General features: G+C 53.1%; 1 protein-coding gene and 1 long non-coding RNA gene across 12 annotated transcripts in view; one reads left to right on the top strand and one right to left on the bottom strand.

The window, feature by feature from the left end:
* Positions 1–472: 472 nt before the first annotated feature.
* Positions 473–4028, top strand: LOC121485160. Its single transcript, XR_005986221.1, has 3 exons — positions 473–622; positions 1042–1214; positions 1303–4028. It is a non-coding gene; the product is annotated as an uncharacterized LOC121485160 (long non-coding RNA).
* A 12726-nt stretch (positions 4029–16754) lies between these two features.
* The window catches only part of TLE3 (TLE family member 3, transcriptional corepressor), a 47185-nt gene continuing 38892 nt past the window's right edge, over positions 16755–25047 (bottom strand). For 4 of the 11 annotated variants that reach the window (XM_041742824.1, XM_041742825.1, XM_041742828.1 and 1 more), the window contains exons 13-20: positions 24842–25026; positions 24008–24084; positions 23035–23284; positions 22498–22745; positions 21592–21739; positions 20644–20794; positions 19816–19892; positions 16755–18747 (exon numbers count right to left, since the gene is read on the bottom strand). In XM_041742824.1, coding sequence (XP_041598758.1) covers positions 18640–18747; positions 19816–19892; positions 20644–20794; positions 21592–21739; positions 22498–22745; positions 23035–23284; positions 24008–24084; positions 24842–25026 — 1244 coding nt within the window. In that variant the 3' untranslated portion in view covers positions 16755–18639. Of the gene's footprint in view, positions 18748–19815; positions 19893–20643; positions 20795–21591; positions 21740–22497; positions 22746–23034; positions 23339–24007; positions 24085–24826; positions 25027–25047 lie in introns of all 11 variants that reach the window. The other 7 variants (XM_041742818.1, XM_041742819.1, XM_041742822.1 and 4 more) reach the window with 3 other exon arrangements.

Below are 25047 nucleotides of genomic sequence, written 5' to 3'. Positions count from 1 at the left end.
GCAGGGAGCCCGACGTGGGACTCGATCCCGGGTCCCCAGGATCAGGCCCTGGGCTGCAGGCAGGTGCTCAACCGCTGGGCCACCCGGGCTGCCCTGGCCTTGGTGTCCTTAGGAAGTGAGTGTGGCCCCGCTGAGCGAGCAGAGTAGGCGACAGGCCATCAGAGGCTGGGTTCCTCCCGGAGAGCCTGCATCTGCGAGCACCTGGGCCGAGGCAGGAAGTCAACAGCATCCTGCAGAGAATCAGGCCTCTCTTCAGCTGCCGGTGCCCTTCAGTCTAGAGTTTCTGCGGTCAGAACTCTTGGTTCCCTGCCTTAGAGACGAAGCCCTCCTCTTCCGTCCCCATGAGGGAAGGGGGTGGTTGAAGCTGCCAGAAAACTCTTCCTACCTTGCTGGGTGCCAGCCGCCCAAGCCCCGGGACCCAGCTGGATGGAAGGCAGAAGCGAGACCTGGGATGGGGCCCTGTGGCCTCCCCGGCCCGACTGGTGGCCTCGAGTGAGTCGCTGGCCTCCCGTAGGCTCAGCTTGCTCTAGCGTCAGAGAGAACATTCCACCACAGAGCCGCCGGCCACAAATAGGCAGCTAAGGCAAAGAGCATCGTAGTATGTTCAGAATTCTGCGCCTCTGTGAGTTTTTCCTTAAAATTGTTTCTCCCAGGACACGTGGGTGGCTCAGTCAGTTGGGTCTCTGCCTTTGGCTCAGGTCATTATCTCAGGGTCCTGGGATCGAGCCCGGTGTTGGGCTTCCTGCTTCTCCCTCTAGCTCTGCTGCTCCCTCGCTTGTGCTCTTGCTCTCTCTCTCTCTCTCTCCCAAATAAGATTACCAAAAAATTTAATTGTTTCTCCCTTGTCAGGGAAAGGAGAAGGCTTCTCTGGAAGGGGCTCGGGCCTCCCTCCCTGTCCCTACCTCCCCATTCTCCCCAAGCTCTGGTCAGGCCTCCTCCAGACTCCTGCATCCTAAACTAAGAAGATTACCCTAAACTCTGAGGCCCATCCCACTGGTGTCCAATCTCTCACTCCCGATTTCTGCATCTGGCTCTCTCCAGGTTGGAAGCCGCAGCTGAAGAGTAAATCTGTGGTGCTCTCTGAGTGGCACGTGGAAGGGACTCCAGGAGCCCAGGCCGGGCCGACAGGACCGCTGCCCGCCCCTCAGCCCCCCAGGCCTCTTCCTGTCCTCCCAGCAGCCTCATCTCCACTCTACACCCTGATTTCAGCTTTGGTCAGTCTTCCCCTCTGCATTCATTGATTACTTTTCTAAAAGCCCAGTGATTTTGAGGATTGATGTTGCTAACTTGCCTCATTTTCAGGTCCGAAGGATGCCTACCTATAGGTAAAAGAATGAATTACGAGAAAACACGGAGGGAATGGCTAATGGAAGAACCGATCAGCAAGGAGTTCTAAGGTCCTAAAATGTATTACTCTCCGATAAGACAAAAGGACTGCTGGTGAGTCAGGGTGTGGGGACAGTCACACATGGGGACCCGGGGCTGGGCCCACACAGCAGGCCTCTGCTTCAGAAGGGGGGTCCTGCCCCCTGAGGTCCCCTGCCTGCTGCCTGGCCTCCTCCTGCCTCCCCTGCTCCCTGCCCCCTTCCCCCCCCCCCGCCCCGCCCCCGCCCCATGCACCCTGAGCTCAGCTGGTGCCTTCCCCCTTCATCCTGCTTCCACCAGCCATTCCTGGAAGCACAGCCAGGGTCAGGGAGGCAGGGCCGGTGCAAACCAGCCACTCCTCCACAAGGTGAGCAGAAAGCCTGCCCTTGCAGGGTGGCTCAAAGGCTGCTTGGAGATCAGGACTCAGATAAGCAGCCGCCTCCATGTTTTCTCCTCTTTGTCATCATTTATTGAGCATTTAATATGTACAGACAGTCTGCCAAGGGCTTTACATGTATCAGTTCATTCAATTCTCCCGATAAGCCTATGGGATGAGTGTTCTTGTTTATCTCTATTCTATGGGTGAGGACGCTGAGGCACGGAGGGGTTAAGGAACTTGTCCGAGATCACACAGCTCATAGGTGATGGAACCAGACTGGACATAAGGCAGGTCCAGAGGCTGAACTCGACCACCACAGTAATGGCTTCCCTAACAGGTGTGACGTGTGTAGCGCAGGTCCTCACAAAACAAGTGCTGGCATCAGGAATCCTCCTAACAAGCCTGCTGTCTGATTTATGTTTGAGAAGTTAAGCTGCCAAGGTAATAAGAAATATTCCTTGATTATTAGTAGAAACCAGGAACCATGCTAAGCCCTTTCCACATTTTAACTACTTGATCCTCACAACAGCTCCATGAGATGGATACTATTATGATAAATAAGGAAACTGAGGCACAGAGAGGCCAGGCATGTTACCCAAGGTCTCTCAGGTGATCCCTGGAAAGCCCGTTTGAGTCTGGGCAGTCTGTCTATTGGGTCCGTGCTCAGACATACTCTACTTTGCTACCCAGAGTGTGTCTGAGTGTCCGGGAACCCCGTGGTCTTCCTAATGAGAGGGAGGAAAAGCCCATCCCTTCAGCTCAGAGGCCTTGCCAGTGTGGTCTAGATGAACAAGTCCAGCCCTGGGCCATGGGCATAAAGAGGGAAGCCACTAACCTGCAGGGGGACAGTGTGGTCCTGGAGGCGCATACACTCGTCTGCACGTGTGTGTGGGTGGGTGTGCTTGCAGGTGTGATGCTCAGCTGTCAGTGGGGACCCTAAAATAGATGAAGGATCTGATCTGTGCTGTTTCTGGAGCATAGGAGCTGTGTGTGTCTCGCTCATCCCCTGGTGCCTCTCAGAGTACACTTGGCTGTGTGGCCCTGGGTTACCCTCTCTGTGCTTCCTAGTTGTGAAATGGAGCCAGTACTGGGGTTGTGGGAGGATTCCATGACACAGTGCAAGAACCCGGTGTGCGTCTCTTGTGCCCGCGGGGCATCCAGAAACACGCAGGCTGGCACCTGGTCCTCCAGGATATGGGACCTTTGATCCTGGAAACCAGAACCATCATCAAAAGGGAAGGTTAAAGGCACTGGAAACCCTGAAACCTGGGGAATGTTGTTTACTGAGAACACTTCACTAAAGCAATCATTGTTTTCTGAGAGAAGCCGCTCTCTAAAGGGCACTTGAAATACCTCGCCAAGAAATCCTCCAAGAACAATCACCGTGACTTGCTCTGAGGGCTGCCTCCGACAAGGGGACTCACCAACCTTGCTCCATCTGGATCAGGAGAGGGGCAGGGGGTGGGGTCCGAGGCCGAGGACCAGGCCCACTCTTCCCATAGAGCTCAGCTCTAAGGCACTGAAGTTTCTATTTGTGAATGGATTGTAACATGTTGGTGTAAAAAAGTACCATAGTCCATTATAGAAGAACAGAGAGAAGCAGCATAGACACTTACTGCTTAGCATATACTAAGCCCCAAAAGATGTCGGCTCTAATAATGATAACTATTTATGTATTATAAGTATTATTTATTTTTAATATATAAACACAAGGATCACTTATTTATAATAATATTAGTGTGCAATAAAAGTGAATGAGATGCCCTGGAAGAGTGGAAGGAGCCATGAGGTGCCCCCCGAGGGGGCCATCAGGGACTCAGGACCAGGCCCTCTGAGGGGGAAATGTGGCAGGGTGACACTTGCCCAAGGTAAGCCGAAAGTCAGCATCGCAGCTGGCCCTGCCCCTGCCCCCGCGCTGCCCCAGGAGCCATGGCTGCGCCCCACCCTGACCCTACTGTCTCTGGGCAGGGGGGAACTCTGGTTAGTCACAGCAGCTGCCTGCCCCCCTTGCCAGAAGGGACCCCGAGGCCACCAGAACCAGCAGAACATCCCCCATCCCCAGGCGGCCTCCTTTTGCCCCTCATGGGGCAGCCACTACCCTCAGGCCTCTAACTCCGAAAGGGCGGCAGCCCACAGGGCCAGGGGAATCAGGGAAAGTCTCTGGTCCCAAGGCACCCCCACGGGGGCTTGGTGGCTGCTTTCCCTGGAGAGGCCTGGTCCCAGCTCTGGCTTTCCCTGGATGAACACTATCACGTTGAAATGAGAATGAAAGCCAGGGGCTTTGCTTCTCTGTTGGGCACAAGGGGGCTGGGGAAAGTGTAGACAGAGGGGTGTTTAGGGCACCTGGGTGGCTCAGTAGTTGAGCTCAGGTCATGATCCTGGGGTCCTGGGATCGCGTCCTGCATTGGGCTCCCCGCAGGGAGCCTGCTTCTCCCTCGGCCTGTGTCTCTGCCTCTCTCTGTGTCTCATGAATGAATAAATAAAATCTTTTAAAAAAATCTATTTTATTTGTAGCCTTAACAGGGGGCCAACAGACTCAGGCACCACTGGGTTCGAAACAGGGCGGCCCACTTACTAGCTGGGGAGCATGGACAGTCCCGCAGGCTCTCTGGGCCTCAGATGCCTCCTGGGTGCAGTGGGGTGATCGGGCACCAGGCTTGGAGTCGCCTGCGGAGGGGGGTGAGCTGAGGCTTCTTACCAGGCATGGAGCACAGGCTGCAACGCGCCGTGATGGCCGTGGGAGGTTGCCCAGGGCCTGGGTAGTAGCTGCCATAACCACTGACCCGGTGGAGAGTCTGAAAGAATATTCTCCAAAGTGGGAGCGGGGGGGGTGGGGGGGGGTGGGGATGCTTATCACCGAGGGGCAGATATTTCAACCCCTCCAACCCCTGTTCTTTGCCTTTTCTTTCTTGCTTATCTGCATTTTCCAAATATTCCACAACGTTCCTGAACGCGTTGTCCTTTGAAAATGGTAAAATGGTAATAAAGTGCAAAGCGCAGGGGTGGTGTGGGGAGGCCGGGAGCCCGGGGCGCCGTGGGCTGGGCGGGGGGGGGGGGGGGGACGATGCCCCCCCCAACCCCTGCCGTGAGGACCCCCCACCCTGGCGGGGCGGGCCTGGTGTTGAGCTCGGCTCGCGCCCGGCGCAGACAATGCGAGCGCACAATCATTCATTATAACTCAATTACAGTGATTAAAGCTGGTGGCATGCAGAGGCAGGAGGGAGTGTTGCCAACAAAATTTACACTCCGTGTCATCAGCAAGAGATAACAGCAGCTGACGCGGCCGCCCGCCTCCCCTGCCATCTGCTCAGCGCGGGGCGCCCAGGGCCGGGGGACCCGCACCCCGAGCCGCCGCCTCCCTGCGCGACCCTCGCCACCCACCACCCACCCCGCTGCGCCTCCATCCTCCCCGTCCCCAGAGACACCCCCTCCATCTGGGAGGGGTGGAGGGGCGACGGTGCTGGCTGTTCTGGGGCAGTCTGGGTTTGGCCCCCAGGTCCCAGGTGAGAGACTGAGGCACAGGCATGGAAGGGATGCCCCTGGGACAGAACCGAAAGGGGGGTGTGCTCTAGCTCTCTTGGGGAGGGTGCAGAGAGGGAGGCTGGGGCCAGGCTGAGGACTGAGACTAAGTGGGGGGGGGCAAGGATGGTGATAGGAGGGCCCAGGGGGCAATGCAGGGGACACTGGATAGGGCAGGGCTGCTGGGGGAACGAGGGGGGCAGGAGGCAGCAGATCCAGATGGGGGGGGGGGCTCTTACTCTGTCACCCAGTATGTTTTCTGGTGATGCCCACTGCCGAGGCCACACAGTCACCATGGTAGCGTCCACACTGCTGGCTGCCTGACGCTCCCTCCCCGAAGCCCAGCCCAACGCTGCAACTAGAGCTAATCTCCTCAGGCGCAGGCTCAAATCTCCCTGTAAGTGTCCTTTGCTAAACTGCCAGTGCCTCCTTGGCTCCCCCACAACACTTCTGGACTCCTCGGGAGCTCTCCCTTGAGCCTTGTCTGTCACACGCCCGCCAGGACCTTTGCTAGTCCATGGATGTGCTGCCACCCCCCCCCCACCAGCCCCTCATCCCACTTGTCCTTCAGAGCCCCACTGAAACATCCCCTCCTTCAAGAAGCCGTCCTGACCTCGAGGCCAGGCCTTCCTCTGGGCTCCCCTACCCTCATGCCAGTGCCTTTGGAGCACTGAACCTGGAATGTTGGGGTCATTTGGGTACAGGTCTGTTCCCCACCTACAACCCTGGCAGCAACCCAGGGGCCAGGGGTGGGCAGTGTTCCTCTCTGAAATCTTGGGGCTGGCTGCACAGATGCTGGTGGATGCTGGAGGCGGGTGGTGGGTGCATGGCCCAGGTGTGAGCCGATGAACTGGTTGCCTCGTGGGGACTGGCTCAGGAGGGTACAGAGCCAAGCCCACAGTGGGGCCAGAGATCCGTGCACTCGGAGTACAGAGCAAGGGAGGGAAAGCGATGGGACACAGCTGCACCCCCAGTAAGGCCTTTCCCATCTCCGTCCCCCACTGAGTCCAGGCCCGACAAGCCCACTGTCCACGCCACAGCCCTGGCTCCCAGGCAGCTCAGATGCACCAGGGCTGGTGGCCCAGAGTAGGCCTTGGTGACACTGGCCGCTGAGGCTGGAGGGGGGAGATGGGGCGGCCGCCTCCTCGCTCCTGCACATCACCTGCCAGACCACCTAGAGAGTGGGCTGGACCCAGCGCAGAAGGCTTGGGGGCACGTCCAGGGGCACGTGGGGCTTGGCTCCAGCACCCTGCCCTAGAGGCACGGTCCCTGGAATTCCCCTGTGAAGAACCGAAAGAGGAAGCTGAGGAGAGGTGTGGAAGCCAGGACGGGTGGGGGACCGTCTGCCATGCAAAAAAGTGCCCAGAGTCCACGACCTGCTTTTAGTTTCAATCCTGACTCAGGGCTGCGTGAGGTTAGTCATTCCTTCATTCAGCAGAGCTGAGGACACAGGGGGCCCCCTGAGCCCAACAGCGGGCCTGCCTCCGAGGGACTTCCATTGCAAGTCACCTGTGTGCTGGCTGGGCCTCAGTTTCCCCATCCACACTGGGGGTATTAGACTAGCTCAGGTTTCCCCAAAGTGGGGTCTGGGGGATGATTTTTAAAAGAGAGACAAAGAGGCATTAACAATCATTGGCTCACAGCAGGAACGTTATTCCTTTTCCTCTTCTCCATCAAACATTCTGCTAAGATCCGGGAGCGAGTTTCACTTCAGTGCAGACGGGTCCTCACACCTCTCCAATTCTGCCTCAGCTCCCTTTTGTCCACAAAGGGGGGCACAGCTAGCAAGCTTTGTTCTCATTGCATTTAGTAGCATGGGGATGTTTTCAGAGGTGGGCGATACCCATTTAGGAAGATATTAAGTTTCCTTTTAAAATACTTATATTTAGGCTTAAAAAGCATTTTTGTTTATTTTTAAAAAGATGTTATTTATTTACTTGACAAGAAAGAGCAGCAGAGGCAGCAGAGGCAGAGGAAGAAGCAGACTCCCCGCTGAGCAGGGAGCCGGATGCAGGGCTCTATCTCAGGACCCCGGAATCACGCCCTGAGCCAAAGGCAGACGCTTAACTGACTGAGCCACCCGGGTGCCCCCCAAAAAGTGAATTTATTTAAAGAGAAAGTATGAAGCAACTCAACAAACTGGTGGGTTTAGTAAACCAGGGCAAATCTCCCTAGATGATAATTTACAACTAACTGAATTTCTTCAATCCTTGGGTCCAGGCTGCTGCATTGCAGGGGTAGCTGTGTTCTTTTTGGGGGCCAGGACTCAGCCCTGACAGCTGTGCCACCTAGAACTGGGCCAAAAGGGCCAGGGAGGGAGCCCCACCCTGGTAAAAAGGCGATAGCGGGTAAACTGTTAGAATCTTGGGGAACATGGGTGCTTGGGGTTTCCCAGGGACTGGGGAGTGTGTCCCCAAACAAGCTCGAATGCAAATTACTTTCGTTGACAAACAGGTTGATCATCTGTGCGGCGCATGCACAGCCGCCGACAGCAGTTTCCAAGCAGCGCTCTGCATGGAGGGGCAGCCTCTGTGTGTTCAGACTCCGGCCCATGGGCTCCCAGGCTCCCCCTTTCCTCTCTCACTCTCAGTACCTGAGCTCCTGCACACCCCTCAGGGGAGACCCTAGAGGTTCTCCAAGGAGTAGCCTCTGGCCCCAGCCCAAAGACTTGCAAAATATTCAGTCATCCGGGAGCAAACTAGCTCAGCACTGCAGAGAGGCGGGCAACTCACAGACCAGTGTGTCCAAAATGCCTTTCCTTTTCTCAACCTACAACTCCTATGCAACCTTAAACACCCAGGACAAACATGATTTCTGAAAGCCTTCACGGATACTCCCGTTTCTGGGCCCTTGTAAAAGTCGCCATATCCCCCCTTCTCATGACCCCACAGTGTGCTCTCTAGGCCACTATTTATTAATAACATTGTTTTATAATTGTTCCCATCATTTGTTTTCCCCACTTGAGTGCATTGCTTGAGGGCACGGACCGTTTATCTCTATATCCTTTGTCTCTAGCCTTGGACACTGGGTATGCCCTGTTTCTTTTTTTTTTTTTTTTTTTTTAATTTTTTTTTTTAATTTTTATTTATTTATCATAGTCACAGAGAGAGAAAGAGAGAGAAGCAGAGACATAGGCAGAGGTAGAAGCAGGCTCCATGCACCGGGAGCCTGATGTGGGATTCGATCCCGGGTCTCCAGGATCGCGCCCTGGGCCAAAGGCAAGCGCCAAACCACTGCGCCACCCAGGGATCCCCTTGCCCTGTTTCTATTGAATTTGTGGATGGGTGAATAGTCGGCTTAAATTTCAGAGCTAATTTTCAGATTCCGTTCACTCTACTTTTCTATTTAGGGAGAGGAAAGTTTTCGTTGAAAGCATCACTCTTTTAGGTATTCAATAACTATTTATTAAGCACCTAGCAGTGACAGTTACTTTGTTAGGAGCCAGGAATACAAAATGAATCAAACTTGATCTCTGCCCTCAGGAAGTTCACAGTCAGTTTGGAGAATAAGGCAAAGCAGCAAATGGATAACAAGGTAAGGTGTTGAACCTGGTTGTCACAGAGTTGTAGGCCACCCAGAATTTAACCCACTTTGTAAGAAAATTCAGATAGAAGACCAATGAGGTGAAGGAAAAACATGCAACCTTGAATTTGAAGTATCAGTAGATTTCATGATGTATTTTGTCTTTTAACAAACACACACCCAACTTCTTAGCTCTGCTACTGAAGGGATCTAAACACAATAACTAAAGCATTAGGACTAAGCACCCGAAGCCTCCAGATTATGGTCTCTAAAGAACACTTCCCTCTAAAAAGAACTAGGGCTCTTTGGAGTAATGGATGACTCCAGATTTAGGAAAGAAAATGTACAAGGTGAGTCAGGAACATTGTCTTATATCATGAGAAAGCAAAAGAGGGGCACCTGGGTGGCTCAGTGGTTGACCATCTGCCTTTGGCTCAGGTCATGATCCCAGGACCCTGGGATCAAGTCCCGCTTCAGACTACCCCCAGGGAGCCTGATTCTCCCTCTGCCTATGTCTCTGCCTCTCTCTGTGTGTCTCTCATGAATAAATAAATAAAATCTTTAAAAAATATATGTTTAAACCCAAGTTTACAACAATATTTTTTAAAAAGGAAGACCTTATTTGTCTTCTACCTTATTGGTAGATACTAATTTTACTTTAAAAACTGGTAAGTAAAGTGAATGAATCAAACATTTATCCTGCAATCAAATTATACTTCAGGATAATCGTATGGTTGATGAGGGGCAGTTTCTCTTTATAGGAGCATTCAAGCAAATAGATGAAGGTATGACAAAATTAAAGTATCACCATTTTCTAGCCCCTAATGAAATTCATGAGTCTAAACAATGATCATCAGTGACTGCTAACATACAAAAGGAGAAACATCTAGACAGTATGTGCTTCCTCCTGGATCAGTGAAATATTCTTGACCCCCCCGCCCAAAAAAAAAATCAAGCGTTGAGTTAATCAAGCTCCAAGATCTAACAATTTAGCAATCAGCAAAATCCAGACTGTGAGAAGCTCTAAGGAAAAATAATTTTCTTAATAAATAAATAAATGTGTGTGTGGGTGTGGAGAGAGAGAGAGAGAGAATAAGACATGAAAGAGCAACCTAATGGATCTTTTTTGGATCCTAATTCAAGCAATTTTTAAAAAAAATTATGAGACAATTGAGGAAAGTTGAGTACAGATTGGGTATTTGATGACATTGGAAATTACTGTTCATTTTTAGGTGGGGATTTTAGTATTGGTTAATTAAATGATGAGGTATCTGGAATGTGCTGCATAATACCCCACTGGTGGTGGTGGCCGAGTAGAAATGGGTGGGGTAAGATAAAACAAGATTAGCCCTAAATTGGTAACTGCTGAAGCTTGATAATGGGCACATGGAGATTCTCTATACTGTTTGGTCCACTTTGTATCTGTTTGGCATGTCTCACAATGAAAAGTTAAACCAATTTAATTCATGTTGTCTCCGCATGAGATAGTTGCCCTTGCACCCCTAAAAATCATTAGAATCACAAACATCCAGGCTGGAAAGGAGCCAGGGATCATTTATCCAGCCTTCAAGCATCAGTCCATAGATGAGAAGACCGAGTTCTGGAGAGGCCCAGTGACATGGCTAAGATGATGTGGTGACATGAGGGCTTTGCTTCTCTGCCCCTGGGCATGTGAATCCCGAACCCAGTCTCATCCCCCCTGCTGCACCCAATGAAAGGTGGTTTCACATCAGGTCCTGAGTTGTCTGGCCTTCTTCATTTGATCTCTAATTATAAAATATTCCAAACACATAGAAAAGATCAGAAAATAATATGACATGACTAAAGTCACTATCCATGTTTTTGAAATGTGAACATTTTCATATTTTTTCAGATTTTTTTAAAGGTAGTAAAATGTGATAGGTATAGCTGGACTCTCACCTGACCCTCATCTCCCTCCCTCCCTCCCTCCCTTCCTTCCCTTCCTACTCCACAGATAACCATTGTCCTCATGGCATGGTGTGTTCTTTCCACTCATGTTTTTATATTTTGGCATATCTTTACTTGAATTTAGAATTGTTTTATATTTATATTTGACATAAGTAGTATCATATCATGTATTTCCTTTTGCAACTTGCTCTTTTCACACAACATTGTGTTTTTGAGACTTATCCAAGCTGATACATAAAGATCCAGCTCATGTATTTTAATGCCCACATATAATTTCATTATAAGAAAATGCATAGATTTTTTTTCTTTATCCATTCCCCCAATAATGGACAGGTTATTTCCAGTTATTTCTGCCACTCCAAATAACGGGACAATGAAAATCTCCATATACATCTCTTGGTACTTGTCTAAGAATTTCTCTACGGTATATACCTGGAAGTCTAATGACCAGGTCATAGGGTTGTGTTGCGCCTATTTTACTAACTATTGCCAAATGCTCTGCCAAGTAGGTGACACAAGTATGCTCCCACAAGCTGTATTTGACAGTGCTACACAGACATGGGCTGAGGCCCTTCTAGCTACGGATATGAGCCTAAGTGAGCTCCTTTTTCTTAAGGAGAGCACCAAGTAGGGGATGGGATTGGTCCTTGGAGGTTGACAAGACTCTGAGTACAGTGTTTGCTCTCATGCACTGACTTGCAAGCATTGGTTACGTATTCAAGATACCACTCCTTTGTCATACATCCTGCATTTATGACATGTCTTTTATTTTTTCATGTCTTATAACTTTATGGCATCTCTTGATATACAGGTATGTACTGATTTATTTTTTTAAAGATTTTATTTACACATGAGAGATACCAGAGAGAGAGAGGCAGAGACATAGGCACTGGGGGAAGCAGGCTCCCTGCAGGGAGCCCGATGTGGGACTTGATCCAGGACCCTGGGATTACACCCTGAGCTAAAGGCAGACACTCAACCGCTGAGCCACCCAGGTGTCCCTATATAGGTGCTTAAAATTTTAACATAATCAAGTTGACCTTTCTTTTTCTTCATTATAGCTTTCACTTCGTGTGTCCTGTTCTATAATCCTTTCCCTCCTCATGCCCCTAAGGCTGTTCTCCAATATTTTATCCTACAAGTTTAAAGACTTTAATCCCACTAGAGTTTATTTTTGTGGAGGATATGAGGTAGGGATCCATCTTCTCTCCATAAAGATGGCCTGTTGTCCTAGAACTACCCGCAAATGCTTTTCTCCACTGACACAAAATGCCACGTGGGTCATAGTTGGATTCTTATTTATACGGGGGTCTATTTATGGGATTCATTCTTTTCCATTGGTCTGTTTGTCTCCGCACCCACCAACTGCTGACTGTAGCTTTACAATGTCTTAATCTCTGGAGGACAAGTCCTCCTTTCTTATTCCTCTTCAAAATTATACTTGCTATTTTTCAGACCTTTACTCTTCAGACAAATTTTAGTGTCGGTGTATCCATTATGTAGAAAACATCCTAGTTGGATTTTGTTCAATGTTGCATTATAGGTTTCTGGGAAAGACAGCATTTGAAATAAAATTGGATTTTCTCATCAATGAATATGGTATAACAAATGATCCATGTAGGTCTTTTCAAAAATATTTCCTTCAATAAAAATTTACATTTTTCTTCATAAAGGTCTTGTGCAGCTTTGCTAAGATCTATTCATGAGTAGGTTTTGTTGCTATTGTAAATACATTCTTTTATCTTACTTTTTCTAATTGGTTATTGCTTATGAATAGGAATGCAGTTGATTAATGAATATTTATCTTGGATCCAGCAACTTGGCTAAACTCTCTTATTTAATTGTTTGTATATGTTTTATGTATACATCCATATTATCTGTAAATAATTACAGCTTTTTAAAAGTTATTTCACTCATTTTACCTTGTTTACTCTTTTATTTTTGTCTTATTACGCTGGCTAGAGCTTCCAGAACGATGTTGAATAGAAGCAGTAATGATTATTCTGGGTTTTTTTTTTTTTTCTTTCTGACTTTAAACCAATGCTTTTAAAACATAACCACTATTATTGGGCCACTGGTCTGGTTTAGCTATCCATTGTCAGATTAAAGACACTTTCTTTCATTCCTAGTTTGGTGCTTTAGGAAGAGTCATGGATGGGGATTGAATTTTGTAAAATGCCTCATCTGCTCCTTTGATTGATAAAACTAAGTCTTCTGGGTGTGCAGGAAAATAATCCAAGTTCTTCAATAGTTGTAGGGTTTGATGGCTCAAGCTTGCAAATTATGCTGTTCGCCTCTTCTACATCCTTATACATTACTCTTGGCTTGATCTACCAGTTTCTGTTAGTGGGATGTCAAAGGCTCCTGTTCCTCCTTGTAATTTTGTCAATTTTTGCTCTATGTAATTTTAGGGAATAGTTCTGAGCTTGGGAGCTCCCTACCCTGCCTTTAAAGCTTTTAAATTTATGACATTAAAGGATTCCCCTTCCTTCCTTTCTTCCATCGTTTCTTCTTTTCTTTCTTCTTTTTAGGTTAAGCTAGTAAAATTGTTTCAGTTTAATTTTATCCATCATGTCTCTGTGTCCCCAAAGTTAAAGGGAATCCTTATTAGCCTGCTGTTTCATTTGCTGGAATTGAAAATTCCAGGCCTGCTTTTATCAAACCATGTAACCTGTTGTCAGCAAACGCTTGCACCAGGCAGCTATAATATCAAGGAGAAACGAAGCCCCGGTCCCATCTGACTTTCATCTGGCATCTACAGTCCAGAAGGTCCCCAGAGCCCACTTCTGAGCCATCAACCTTGCCCTCTTTGATCTGCCTGGGAGAGAACGGAGTTGGAGTCAGGGTGAGCACACCATGTTTTCTGGGCCCTGAGTGAGGTCACCGATCTCTTCCTCTGCCCCTGGTATTGCTTCTTTTCTACCTCTGGCTGAGAAAGTTCTGTGAGGGTAAGCATTAGGTCTTACCAATCTTTGCATTCCATCACCTTGAACCATGCCTATTATATTAGATTCTCACTACAAATATGTTGGTTGGATGGATGAGTGGAGACAAGGATAGCTTGACAGACGGGTGGATAAATGGAGGAGTTCTAGGTTCTCAAGGGAGGAGGCTGGTTTCCATTTTTCTTGGCTATCTCTTTCCATGAAAAATTTTTTCACCCATACTGTTGAAGGAGCAGCAGCCCTCACCCTCTGGATTCTAATTCTCCAAACATCATTCAGTTCTGCCCTCCCCAAGAGTACGCTAGGGTTTTAACGGGAGAGGGAGATGTGATTTGGGTCACTCATGGTCTCTTGCCCTTTCTGGACTTAATTGTCCCATTCACAAAATCGAGGGCTCAGTATAGATACCTCTTCAAATACCAAAGGTCCAATTTTAGTGTAATGTTTAAAAATGCTGAATGAAGGTGACACCTGGGTGGCTCAGTCAGTTGAGCGTCTACCTTTGGTTCAGGTCATGATCCCAGGGGTCCTGGGATTGAGCCCAATTTTGGGCTCCCTGCTCATCAGGGAGACTGCTCCCTCTCTTTCTGCTCCTCACCCTACTAGTGCTGTCAAATAAACAAAATCTTTTTTAGGAAAAAATATTTCGTGGGTACTGGAATTTTTCTAGAGTGCATTTTACAGTTATCCTAAGAAAAATAAAATGGTGCATAACCATGTAAATTGTTAAAAGGTTTAATCATGTTTGCAATACTTTACCTTATAAATAATGTTCATTTTCAAGCATGGTGTTCTTGAAAAAACAAAACAAAAACAAAAAGTATACTCCATCATCATGAAATAATTTGGTGGCCAGGTTATAGTATTTAGCAGTCTTGCTAAAGATCTGTCCAGCTACACTATCCAGAGATCTGATCTCTATACCTTCTCAGACACCCTAAGATTAGGAGCGTCACTGCCTGTGCTGCAGTTGAGCAGCTTATAGGGAAAGGGGGACGGGCAGGGACTCAGAGAGGCCAGGAGGGGCGGCCTGGTCAGCTGTGGCCTGGAATGACCTGGACGCCTGTACCTAATCTGACAGGGACTTAAAGCATGAAAGCTGCCTTCTCACAACCATGCCCTCCCCATTTTGAAAAACAGATCTTCCTGCTTTGACCAAGGGCAGAGTTGAAAGAACTCGGTAAGTCTGTTCACTTCAGGGCTTCATTTATGAGCATCCAGATGCCCTGCTGCCAGAGAAATAGGATCAGCTGCAGCAGGGGAAAGCTCAGCATTTATTCACCAGGACCGCCCAGGGCCACCGACTTCCTGGGTGCTGCCCTCCCAGGAAGCTAGTCTAGCGAGGCAGATAGGCAGGTGTGGCGAAGTGTGGCCAATGCCAGGATTGATCAGGCCTGCGTTTCTGCAGGGAAAGGTTAGTGGGGACGTGGAGAATGCTGTCAAGGGGGTGAGGAGGAGACAGAGGTGACCCTGGGGGTCCTGCGGAAAGAGGCAGTCCCTTGGCTGTGAGCGGACCCCCTCACCTTGGGCTAGAAGAGCGCCTTACAAGTGTGAAAGTGCCCAAGTGCTGAGGGATCAGCAGAGGGACCCGTGAAATGCAGATTCACCTGCAGTGGGATGGAGATATGGGGTTTCTCACCAACTGGGTGAGAGGCAGAGGAGGATGCACGCAGGACAACCTGCCTGGAGAGGCTTGGCGAGTTGTTATAAGGGACAATGGTGGTGACAACAGGCAGCAGGCAAGGCGCTTGGGGCTGGTGCCCAGGGTTGTGTTGCCACCAGCGCTCACACAAACGAGGGGCTGTGTGGTCTCCCCACCCTCGACTGTGAGCATCTATGATCGAGACCAATTCTTGGCCGGCTCTACCTCCTTGACCGTGCCAGGGAATTCTGGGTACCGCTTTCCAGAAGTTACCCCCTCTTCTCAGAAATGGTCGTAGCCACCTCTGCGGGACAAGACTGGAGGTGAGCGTTCTGATAGACAGGTTCCTGTTCCTCTAATCGAGGCCTGCAAGCCCAACTCCTATCTCAGCACCGGTGGGCAATCCCCGGGCGGGTCCTGGGCACACACAGAATTTTCTGGCCAGAGCCCCCCATCTGGCCCTCTAGCCCTCGGCTTCAATGCATAAATGTGGAGAGGAGTGTGATGTTTTACTGAAGTCCACGCAATCAATACAGAGCTGTTAGCCACACTGCGGTCTCAGATCAGCATTCTTCTTTCTACCTGCTGGAAGCTTCTCCTCTAGAAGCCTGAGTGGACATCTCCGCCAGGACAACCCCTCTGTGCATGCGGTCCAGCTGTCTCCCTAGACTAACAAAGACTGTGCTTTTTTTCCAACTGTAATTCCTTTTTTAAAATGTTGTTATCCCTTGTGTGTGTGTGTGTGTGTGTGTAATTGTGATTTAGAAGGACTTTGACCAAATAAGGAGCTGGAAACCATGTCAGTCTCCAGCTTTAGGAGACAATTCTCTTAAGGGGTGCAGGAAATCCCAGAGCCTAGGGAGCACCCTAGCCCAGCCCTGCCTCCCCGGGGGCACTGGCCTGCATCTCCTACCGTACCCCTTCTGCAAACCCCTTTGTGAACTAGAGATTGAAGTTCTCCTTACAACATCTAACTTTAAATTTAAGATGGTGTAGGCTTCCGGAGTCCAGATGTTCACAGACACTTGAAGTTCTTTCCATCTCATATTTTGCCAACAAATTTTGCACTGATGGCTGTCTTAAGACTTTGGTGGACACCTGCGGTCCTCGCCTCTGGGAACGTTGTCCTGCCCACATGTCCAGAGGAAATCCCAACTCCTAACCGCCACTCCTCGGAGTTTGGGGAGGCATGGAGCACAGTCCCCGCTGACCATCCTGCAAGATCACACCTTCAGGGGTCTTGATCAGACTTTTAGGGGTTGGGGGCAGCACGGGAAGTGCTTTGAAATGAGAAGAACTCCTGTTTAGGGAGGACACAGGACATCACCCAGAACCCAGGCAGGGCATGAGGGTGACTGACAGTGGCCCCAGGCCTCTTCTTGGGGAGGACTGACTGACCAATGGGTGTGGGGGTGGGGTGGGGTGGAGGCAATTAAAACACAACAATCAAACCAACCTTTAAATAGCAACTTTTAAAAATATAAAAACAGCTCATTACAATGACTTTTCATTTTCTTTTTTTCTTCAGGAATCAACTTTCTTCTACCCTCACCCTCCCTTGTGGCTAGAGCCTTAACAAGACACGGCAGATGAACATCTGAGACCCAGAGAAAGACAGAGAAATACTCTAGAGGGCCCCTCCCCAACCTCGGAAAGGTACATGGTGCCCGGGCCAGTCTCGGTGGCCTCTGGGTCACGACGGGGGAGCTGCTCGCCTGGAGCAAGATCACTGAAGACCAGCAGTTTCCACTGGGGCCCCTTCCTTCCTTCTCACCAGAAAGAATCACACATTATAAAATAATCCATAAAAATGCAGTATCAAAATTATCTTCCATATGCTACATCCATGGAGAGCCCACCACCAGGACTCACACCGGCCTTTAGCTTTTCCTTAAAAGAAGAAGAAAAAAAAAAAAAGACCGAGAAAACGGGGGTGGGGGGGGCACGGGGGGGAAACAAACCAAACCCAAATCCTAATACCTCGGAACATTTTGGTACCAAAAGAGACAAAGCACAAGGAGTGGCCACAGTGTCAGGATCGGTGTCCCCACCCGACCCCCCGGGTCCCCTCGGCCCCACTGTGCTGCCCAGGGCCGGGCCAGGGGAGACCATCCCTCGGGACTCACAACCCAAGTGGGATGATGACACTCGTCCCCTCCGGGGAGAGAGGAGGATGGGGATCAGAGGCAGGAAGGGGGGAGAAGGCATTTTATAAAGGACAGCGATTCTAATTTTTATTCAAATTAAAAAAAAAAAAAAAAAGCACCCACATCAGTTGCTAGTTTGCTCTGGTAGCTCCCTGAGCTGAGTCGCTAGGCTTTCCGCTAACTTTTTTGTCCTTTTAAGGTTGTGTCCGAAGATCAAGAAGGGCCAGAGGTGGAGCTCCTTTGTACCTCCACCTCTCATCACCGTGACCAAGTGCGCACCAAAGAGAGAGAGGCCAGAAGGAAAGAGAGAGAGAGAGCGGGACCCCTGAGAGAGAGCGAGGGGAGTGCAGGAGGCCGCAGAGGATCCAACCTTCGTCAGCCCGGGCTGGCCCCGCACATGCACTGCCCGGCCGTGGGTGCAGCCCCCGCGGGTCCTGACAGGCCCTGGGCAGCCCCCCCAAGTCCGCGGGGAGCACAGGTGCCGGGGGGGGGGGGGGGCCCTCCCGCTCAGTCTGGTCACCTGCAGTAGCTTCCTTCCTCTGCTCCTCCCCCCCCTCCATTGGGCTCGCCCTCCCCGGCCTCCCCTTCTCAGATGGGGATGTCCCTTAAAAAAAAAAAAAAAAGCCACCACCACGAGTGGGTTACAAATACAGCAGGCGAAGTACACGGCTAGCGCTTCCCGCTAGCGTTCTCGGTGGGAAGGGGCCTCCTCCCCCACTGACCAGTCCGAGATAGACGAGTCTGTTATTTACATTTTTCACAAATGTTGTGCGCCGCACAATCGGGGAAAATGAGGTTCCCCCCCCTCCCCCAGCACAAACATGTGGTCTGCTCCGGTGTCCCCGACCCAGGGCGGGGTAGGGGGGGACAGAGCCCAAGAAACGGGAAGGAAAGACGGGAGATTCACGAGGGGGGGTCCGTGGGGGGCTGCGGCCCCAAGCCTCCAAAGAAATCTACTTGTAGCATCTGCCAGGGTTGTGGACGGGGGAGGAGAGCCATCCCTCGGAGTCCGTGCCCGGGGGCGGGGGTCCAGGGCGCGGAGGGCACGCCCTCTCGGCCTGCCGGAGCGCAGCCCTGGACCGCCCGGCAGCCCTCCGCCAGCCTCCGCCACCTCGGGCCCCCTCGCGGGGTGGCCCTGTCACCGCCGAGTCCGTTTCTCCCGGAGTCTGACAGCCCTGTGAGAGTCCTGCTTTAGTAGATGACCTCATAAACCGTGGCCTTCTTGTCACCAGAGCCTGTTACAATATATTTGTCATCCGCCGAAATGTCACAACTCAAGACAGACGAGGATTCCTTGGACTGGATGGCGGAGGCGGCGAGGACAGACAGGAGGGTGGGGGGCGGGGGGGGAGAGAAAAAGGCAGGAATTCACTTTCTTGGAACTCAGCACGATTCCCGAGCTATCTGCGTTTCACCCCCTCCTCTGTAGCTGGCCCTGGAGCTCCAGCCCCCAGCGCACCCAGCAGGGCCTCCCAATGCAGCCTGCGGAGGCACTTTCAGGGACAGATGCCCTGTCCTCCTGCCCTTCCACCAGGGAAAGCTCATTAACGGGACCCTGGGTATCTCAGAGTGGTATGGCTGGAAAGAGGACACCGGAACACGGCCTTCTCCTTGGCGTTTACCTACAGACAGGTAGGAGCACTCGCGAGTGGAGCGCGGGCATCAGCGGGACCGAGCCTCAGCCTGCCGAGCTAGGGAGAGACCTACACCCGACCCGAAGCATCCAGTGTAACTATGGAGACTCTGATGGCTACACGTGACACACTAGACGCCACACACACTCCCACCCAGTGTGGACCCCGAAAGCGGCTTGTCTGCTGGGAGCACACGAGCACGTTGTGTGTGCACTGTGTGTGCGGTGTGTGTGCGTGCAGTCAAGACTGTGTCTGCGTGAGACAGAGCGTTATGTGGGGACCCAGATCCTGAAAAATCATGAAAAGCCTCTTCCCGCTCTCCCACCTCTTTCCAGACCCTTCCTCTCCTGCCCCTCCCTCACTCCTTACACTGAGGTGTTGAGATGAAGCACAAACTTACTTGAACATCAGGTAACACTGCTCTGAAAAGAGCTGACCAGTGCACCTATGAGTGCTCAGCGCACAGGCCAGAGCCAAGAGCATGACTCCCCCTTGCTCTAGAAATCCTACAAGCAGCACCCCTCTACCCACTTAAAAGCCCTTGCCCTATGTGTCAGACGCCACAGGCAGCAGCGTGTGTCCCGCTGTGTGTCCAAGGCCTTGGCTCTGGGGAACCCCTTCTGGACCCCCCATGAGGTAGGGGCTGGGAGGGCCCAGGGCAAGTCCTGCTTTGCCTCCCACCACCCCCATCCCCATGGGCAGAGCTCTGGGGCGCCCGGGTGGTGTGTGGTACCTGGAATATGCTGGCTCCGTACGGCGTCCTCCAGGCATTGAGGAGATTGTCTTTCCCAGTGCTCACGAACCACTTGCCTACAGGCGGGAGGCAAAGGGAGGCAAAGGGAGCGTCAGCTTTGTGGCTTGCTGCCCTGGAGATGTGGTGTGAACTGCCAACCAGCGCTGAGCTGGACTCTCGGCTGGCAGGGGGCATTTCGCAAGCGACACCCCTGACTCACAGACACCCACAGGACGCCTTTCTCTGTAATCACAGGGGAGGGGAGGCAAGGGCGCGGCTGGGATGGGGAGAGGGAGGATGTACAGCTAATCACAGACATCACGCTTCCCCACAAGGTGCACTTTCGAGCCATCAGTCCACTGACCCTTCTCGGTTTTGCTACGGGAAGGCGGCAGAGGCACTAGAAACAGCAGCACCCTGAGGCCTGGAGAGTGAGCTGCAGCTGGGGGTCGGCAGGCACGCTGCCAGGGCTCGGCTTGTGCTAATGCGCGCTGCCCCCCCAGAGCCACGGAGGGGCCCGTGCCCGGGGTTGCACAGCCGGTCAGCGGAGGAGAGAGCCGAGCCTCCCAGCAGCCTCAGCGCCTGGAGGAAGGGCCGGGAGGCTGAGCGCTCGCTGTTCCTCTGCCCCAGGCCAGCAACCGCTGGCTCTGACCTGGCCCCTTGGGCGTTTGGTATCCCCTGGATGCGGACAGGGGGGCAGGGCGGGGGGCATGACAGCGGTCGGTTGGGGTCAGGAGGCTGGATTCCATCCAAGCCACGGCTCCCCCGGGTCCCTCCTCCACAGAGCGGGCAGGCCAGGCTGCCTGGGCTCCGGGCTCCAGGGCTCACCGCAGTAGGCGAACTTGAGGGACAGCACGCAGCTCTCATGCAGGTGCAGCTGGTACTTGTCAGGCTTGGTGTGGTGCAGCACCTCCACGTTGCTACTCTCCATGCCCACGGCCAGCCACTCCCCGGTGGGGCAGTAGCCCAGTGAGAAGATCTGCAAGGGGCGGCGCAGGCTCAGCTCCTCGGCCCCACACCCTGCCCCCCAATGGGGCCCCAGGGGCCTCTCCTCTCAAAGACCCCCAGAGCACAGGGGCCCCTTGCCCCCCCATCACCTCCCCACGTGCCCTTTTCAAGGCCAAGCCCCCCCTTCTCCGTCATCCCCAGAATGCCTCTTAGGGGCGAGGAATTAGAGGTTCAGAGATTGCTGACTACAATGTAAGCGGCAGAGCCAGCCTTCCAACTCAGAGATGCCATAGGCATTTCTCTTTCAAAGTTACTGTGACTTTTGCCTTTCTTAAAAAAAAAAAAAAAAAAAAAACTGAAAAAAAAAAAAACTGAAAAAACACTGAAATATTACACACGTACAGCTAAAATATTTAAATGAGTAACACAAACGATGACGGAGAATCAGGCTCCCTAATGCTCATAAGACATTTTCTGAGCCAGGCTACGGCTAAGGCTTCGAGAGGGACCACCTGAGGCGCTCACGCCAGACGTACAAGGGAGCTACTACTATGCCCATCCCACGAGGGAGAAAACCAAGGCCACAGTGCTCAACAACAGAGCCGAGAATCAGATCTGAGCAGCTGGGTCGAGTGCGCCCAACTCCAGGGCCTTGTCAGTTCTACTTTATTGCTGCTTCCTCCAGGAAGCCCTCCAAGCTGGCTGAGGTTGGTCTTAGGTCCATCTGCAATGGCCAGCTGTGAGGGCCCCCTGTCCCCTGACCCAGCCATCGGGACCCCAAAAGGGAAGGGAACACGCTGCCCTGGGGGAGGGGAGGGGAGCGCTCACCTGGGACGTGAAGTCATGCTGCTGCAGCTGCCGACCCTCCCGCAGGTCCCAGGAGCGCACGGTGTTGTCCAGGCCTCCAGTCCACAGCTTGGTGCCATCATGGGAGATATCTATGCAGCTGGCCCCATCCGTGTGGCCCTGGAACTGCCTACAAAGGCCAAGCAGGGAGACGGGGTGAATCCCACGGAACCGACTGCCAAGCTGGCAGCCATCCAAGGGAGCTGTGTCTGAGCAGAAGAGAAAACTGAGGCCCAGAACTGGGTGGACCATGGTGAGCCTGCAGCAGAGCCGGGCCTGGGTCTCCTCCCACAGGCAGGCCCTCTCCCCCTGCCCGGGCCGTGGGGCCAAGGCCACACACAAGCGGGATGCTACTACGAGCCACAAAGACAGCCAGCGTGTACCGACGGCTGACTCGGGGGCAGGCACACTGCCCTGCACGGCGCGCTAACTCCGAGGACGGCCTTCACCGTGCCCGCTTCACACACGGGAAACGGAGACCCGGGAGCTGAGTGACTTGCACGAGGCTGTAACGGGGGCAGAGTCACACTGGGCCGCCGCTTCCGAGGCCCCACGATAACCACCACGTGACACTGCTCCGACCTGGTCCCGATGCCTTCCCTCCTTCCTCAGTCCTCCCCCTCTGCTTGTCTCCACTGCTCTGAATTCCACGCTCCCCTCTTCCCAGAACCTTCTGCAGCTCTCCTCCATCCTCTGCCCAGGCCAAGCACCCGACAGGTGGCCGCCCCCTCGCACAAGGCAGGCCAGGCTGTCTCTTCACCCAGGTGTCCTGGCCCACCCCGTTGTGGCCACCCCACAGCCATCAGCCCCTTGGACAGGCCGGTCCCCATTACGACCAGCGCAACCTTCCTGAGCACGAGCACCCTCTGCTCCTCATCGCAGCCTCACCTGACCAGGGTCTGGTTGTGCAGGTCCCAGACGGCAATGTTCCCGTCACTGCAGCAGGAGAAGCAGACTTTGGCGTCGGGGCTGATGGCCAGGGCGTAGCAGGCGGGAGCCGAGGACGTCAGCTCGGCCTTGATGCGGGGTGTGGGCGAGGCCAGGTCCCAGATGGTGAGCGTGCTGGCCTCGCCGCCCACGATGAGTGTGCGCCCGTCGGGGAGCAGCTTACAGGAACGGATGTAGTTGTCCCTGTTCTGGAGGGAGAAGGGGGCAACGTTGAGTTCGGCCCACCCAGGGGCACCAAGCACTCTCCCCACCCCGGCTCACATCCGGCCCTCACTCACGGCAGGTGTCAGGCCGACCCCTCCCTCATCCACAACCCTTCGATCTTTCGTGCATTTCGTCACAAACCCCAGGAAGTTCGGAATCATCTTCACTTAAGGATGGTAAACCCAGGCCCGAAGAGGTCAGCCGGCTTGCTCTGCGGCCCGGCCAGGGCTGCCCCTCCGCCAGCCAGGGAGGCCTGTAGTCCTGGGTCCTCACCAGGCAGTCCAGCTGGGAGATGGGGCTCTTGCTGCCCGGCTGGCTGATGTCCCAGATCTTCACGCAGCCCTTGCCACCAGTGTAGACGTGCCGTGTGGGGTTGCTGATGGTCACGGCGCACACCACCTCCCCGTGGCTCAGCGTGTTGATCTGCCGAGCATGCCGTGGGATGCCGGGGCCGGCCAGGGCGTCGTGGGGGAAGGGCACGGGCTGCATCTGCCCATCGGCACTCACGTGGAAAGAGTACGCTCTGAAAGGGCGAACGTCCCTTGTGTCACCTCCGATCCGCTCAGCCGCCAGAGTCCTGCCCAGGTCAGACAGCACCATCCCGACTGGCCCACCTCCAGGCCCCAGGCCCCAAATCTTAGGGAACCCAGTAACCCCAACCTTCTTGGCCTGACTCTACCAGGGTAGGGGACTTGCTTATGATCCCAGGCTTGACTTCTGCTCCTGTTCACACACCCTTGGCTCCAGACCATGTGATTAGCCTCACATGTGCCCTGGAGTGTCCTTTCTTACCATCTACGAATCCCCCTGGGAAGGGTTCAGCTTGAAGGTGACCCTTTCCTTTACGAGCCCAGGGGTAAGAGGGAGGGAAATATGTCTGCTCCCCAAGGGTGAATCACGGAGCCTGGGGTGAACCAGCACCGTCTTCCCACTGTTTAGGGCACCGTGGGTGCCAGCTGGGGGTGTTTCCAGCAGCTGAAACCCAGAGGAGCTCCCGAGGCCAGGGCAGCTCACATCACTTGGCTATGGAGGCCCCATCCGATGCAGCGTTCCCCAACACCCTCGCCTCCCATTCAGCAGGAGCCCCAGGGCTGATGGGGAGTGTGGCCAGGCAGCCGTTTCCTGGGGCTACCACCTGGTCTGTGAGCACCTCTAGAGGGCAGAGAGTTTCTCAGGTAGTGGGGACGGGGGTGGGGGATTGTGTGCTTTCCCCAGGCAGCAAGCAGTGAACACAGACAGAACTTACGGTTTTCCACCAGGAATGGAGGCGAGGCTTGAGGGCAGGCCGGTGGCCCGCATGGGAGGATGAGGGTCAAAGCCAACCTGTAAGTCAAGACAAGGCCAGGCTTTAGTGAGGAAGGCCACCATGCGTCCCGCCCCCGGCCTCTTCCCTCACCACATCCTAGGTCCTGCCCACACAGAGCTGCCTCTTCAAGACCCGAAGACAGCCAAGCAGAGGAGGGCCTGTTTTCCCTCTTGCCCCGGGCAGCGGGTGTCTGGCCCAGGACAGGTGGCAGAGACACAGGGGGCAGTCCAGACCCACCAACTCTGAGCCAGTATTCTTGATCCCCACACCCTCAGCTCTCTGGGGCAACCCCACTTCATTCCTGCCCTGGCGTTCAGTAGGCCCATCACATGGGGAGGAGGCCGCCCAGGAGAGAAACCGTCTCCTGGAAAAGAGCCCCTCTCTGCTGACCCAAATCTGAACTCATTCTTGGTATGCGAGCAGCCTCTTTTACCAAACCCAGGCTATGTGGAAGTCACTGGACTCATTTTGGGGTTCCCATCCCCATAGAGCCCAGAAAAAGAGGGAGCAGCCCCATTTCTCAGATGGAAAAAGACACCCCCCACCGGGTAGGCAGGGTAGGAGGGCTGAGTTGTGTGATGTCACAAGACGACTACCGGGGTGAGCAGGGGGTGGGGATCCAGGTCTACTGACCCCAAAGTCTACGTTCCTTTTCTTTTCCTAATAAACAGTCTACCCCAGAGGCAGCTGCCTAACAACCTCCACCAACTCCCCGCTTCTTGCCCAGTCCCCCCAAAAGGAGCCAAAAGGTCTACGTACAGCTCCAAAGCTCACCATTGGCGATCGGCCATAGGCAGCGGCGGCGGCGGCGGCAGCCGCGCTCATCTGCGGCGGGATGTTGTGCAGGCTGGCGTAGGCGCTCGGGCTGGTGAGCGAGCCATTCATCTCGTGGTGGCTCATCATGGCAAAGGGGGCCGCGTAGGAGCTGGTGATGGAGATGGGCGTGCGCAAGGCCGAGGCTGCAAGGAGGCGGGCGTCAA

This window comes from Vulpes lagopus, chromosome 2 (assembly GCF_018345385.1).
Source record: "Vulpes lagopus strain Blue_001 chromosome 2, ASM1834538v1, whole genome shotgun sequence".
Taxonomy (NCBI): Eukaryota; Metazoa; Chordata; class Mammalia; order Carnivora; family Canidae; genus Vulpes; species Vulpes lagopus.
The sequence above is the reverse complement of the archived record's forward strand: the minus strand, read 5'-3'. Positions and strand labels throughout refer to the sequence as shown.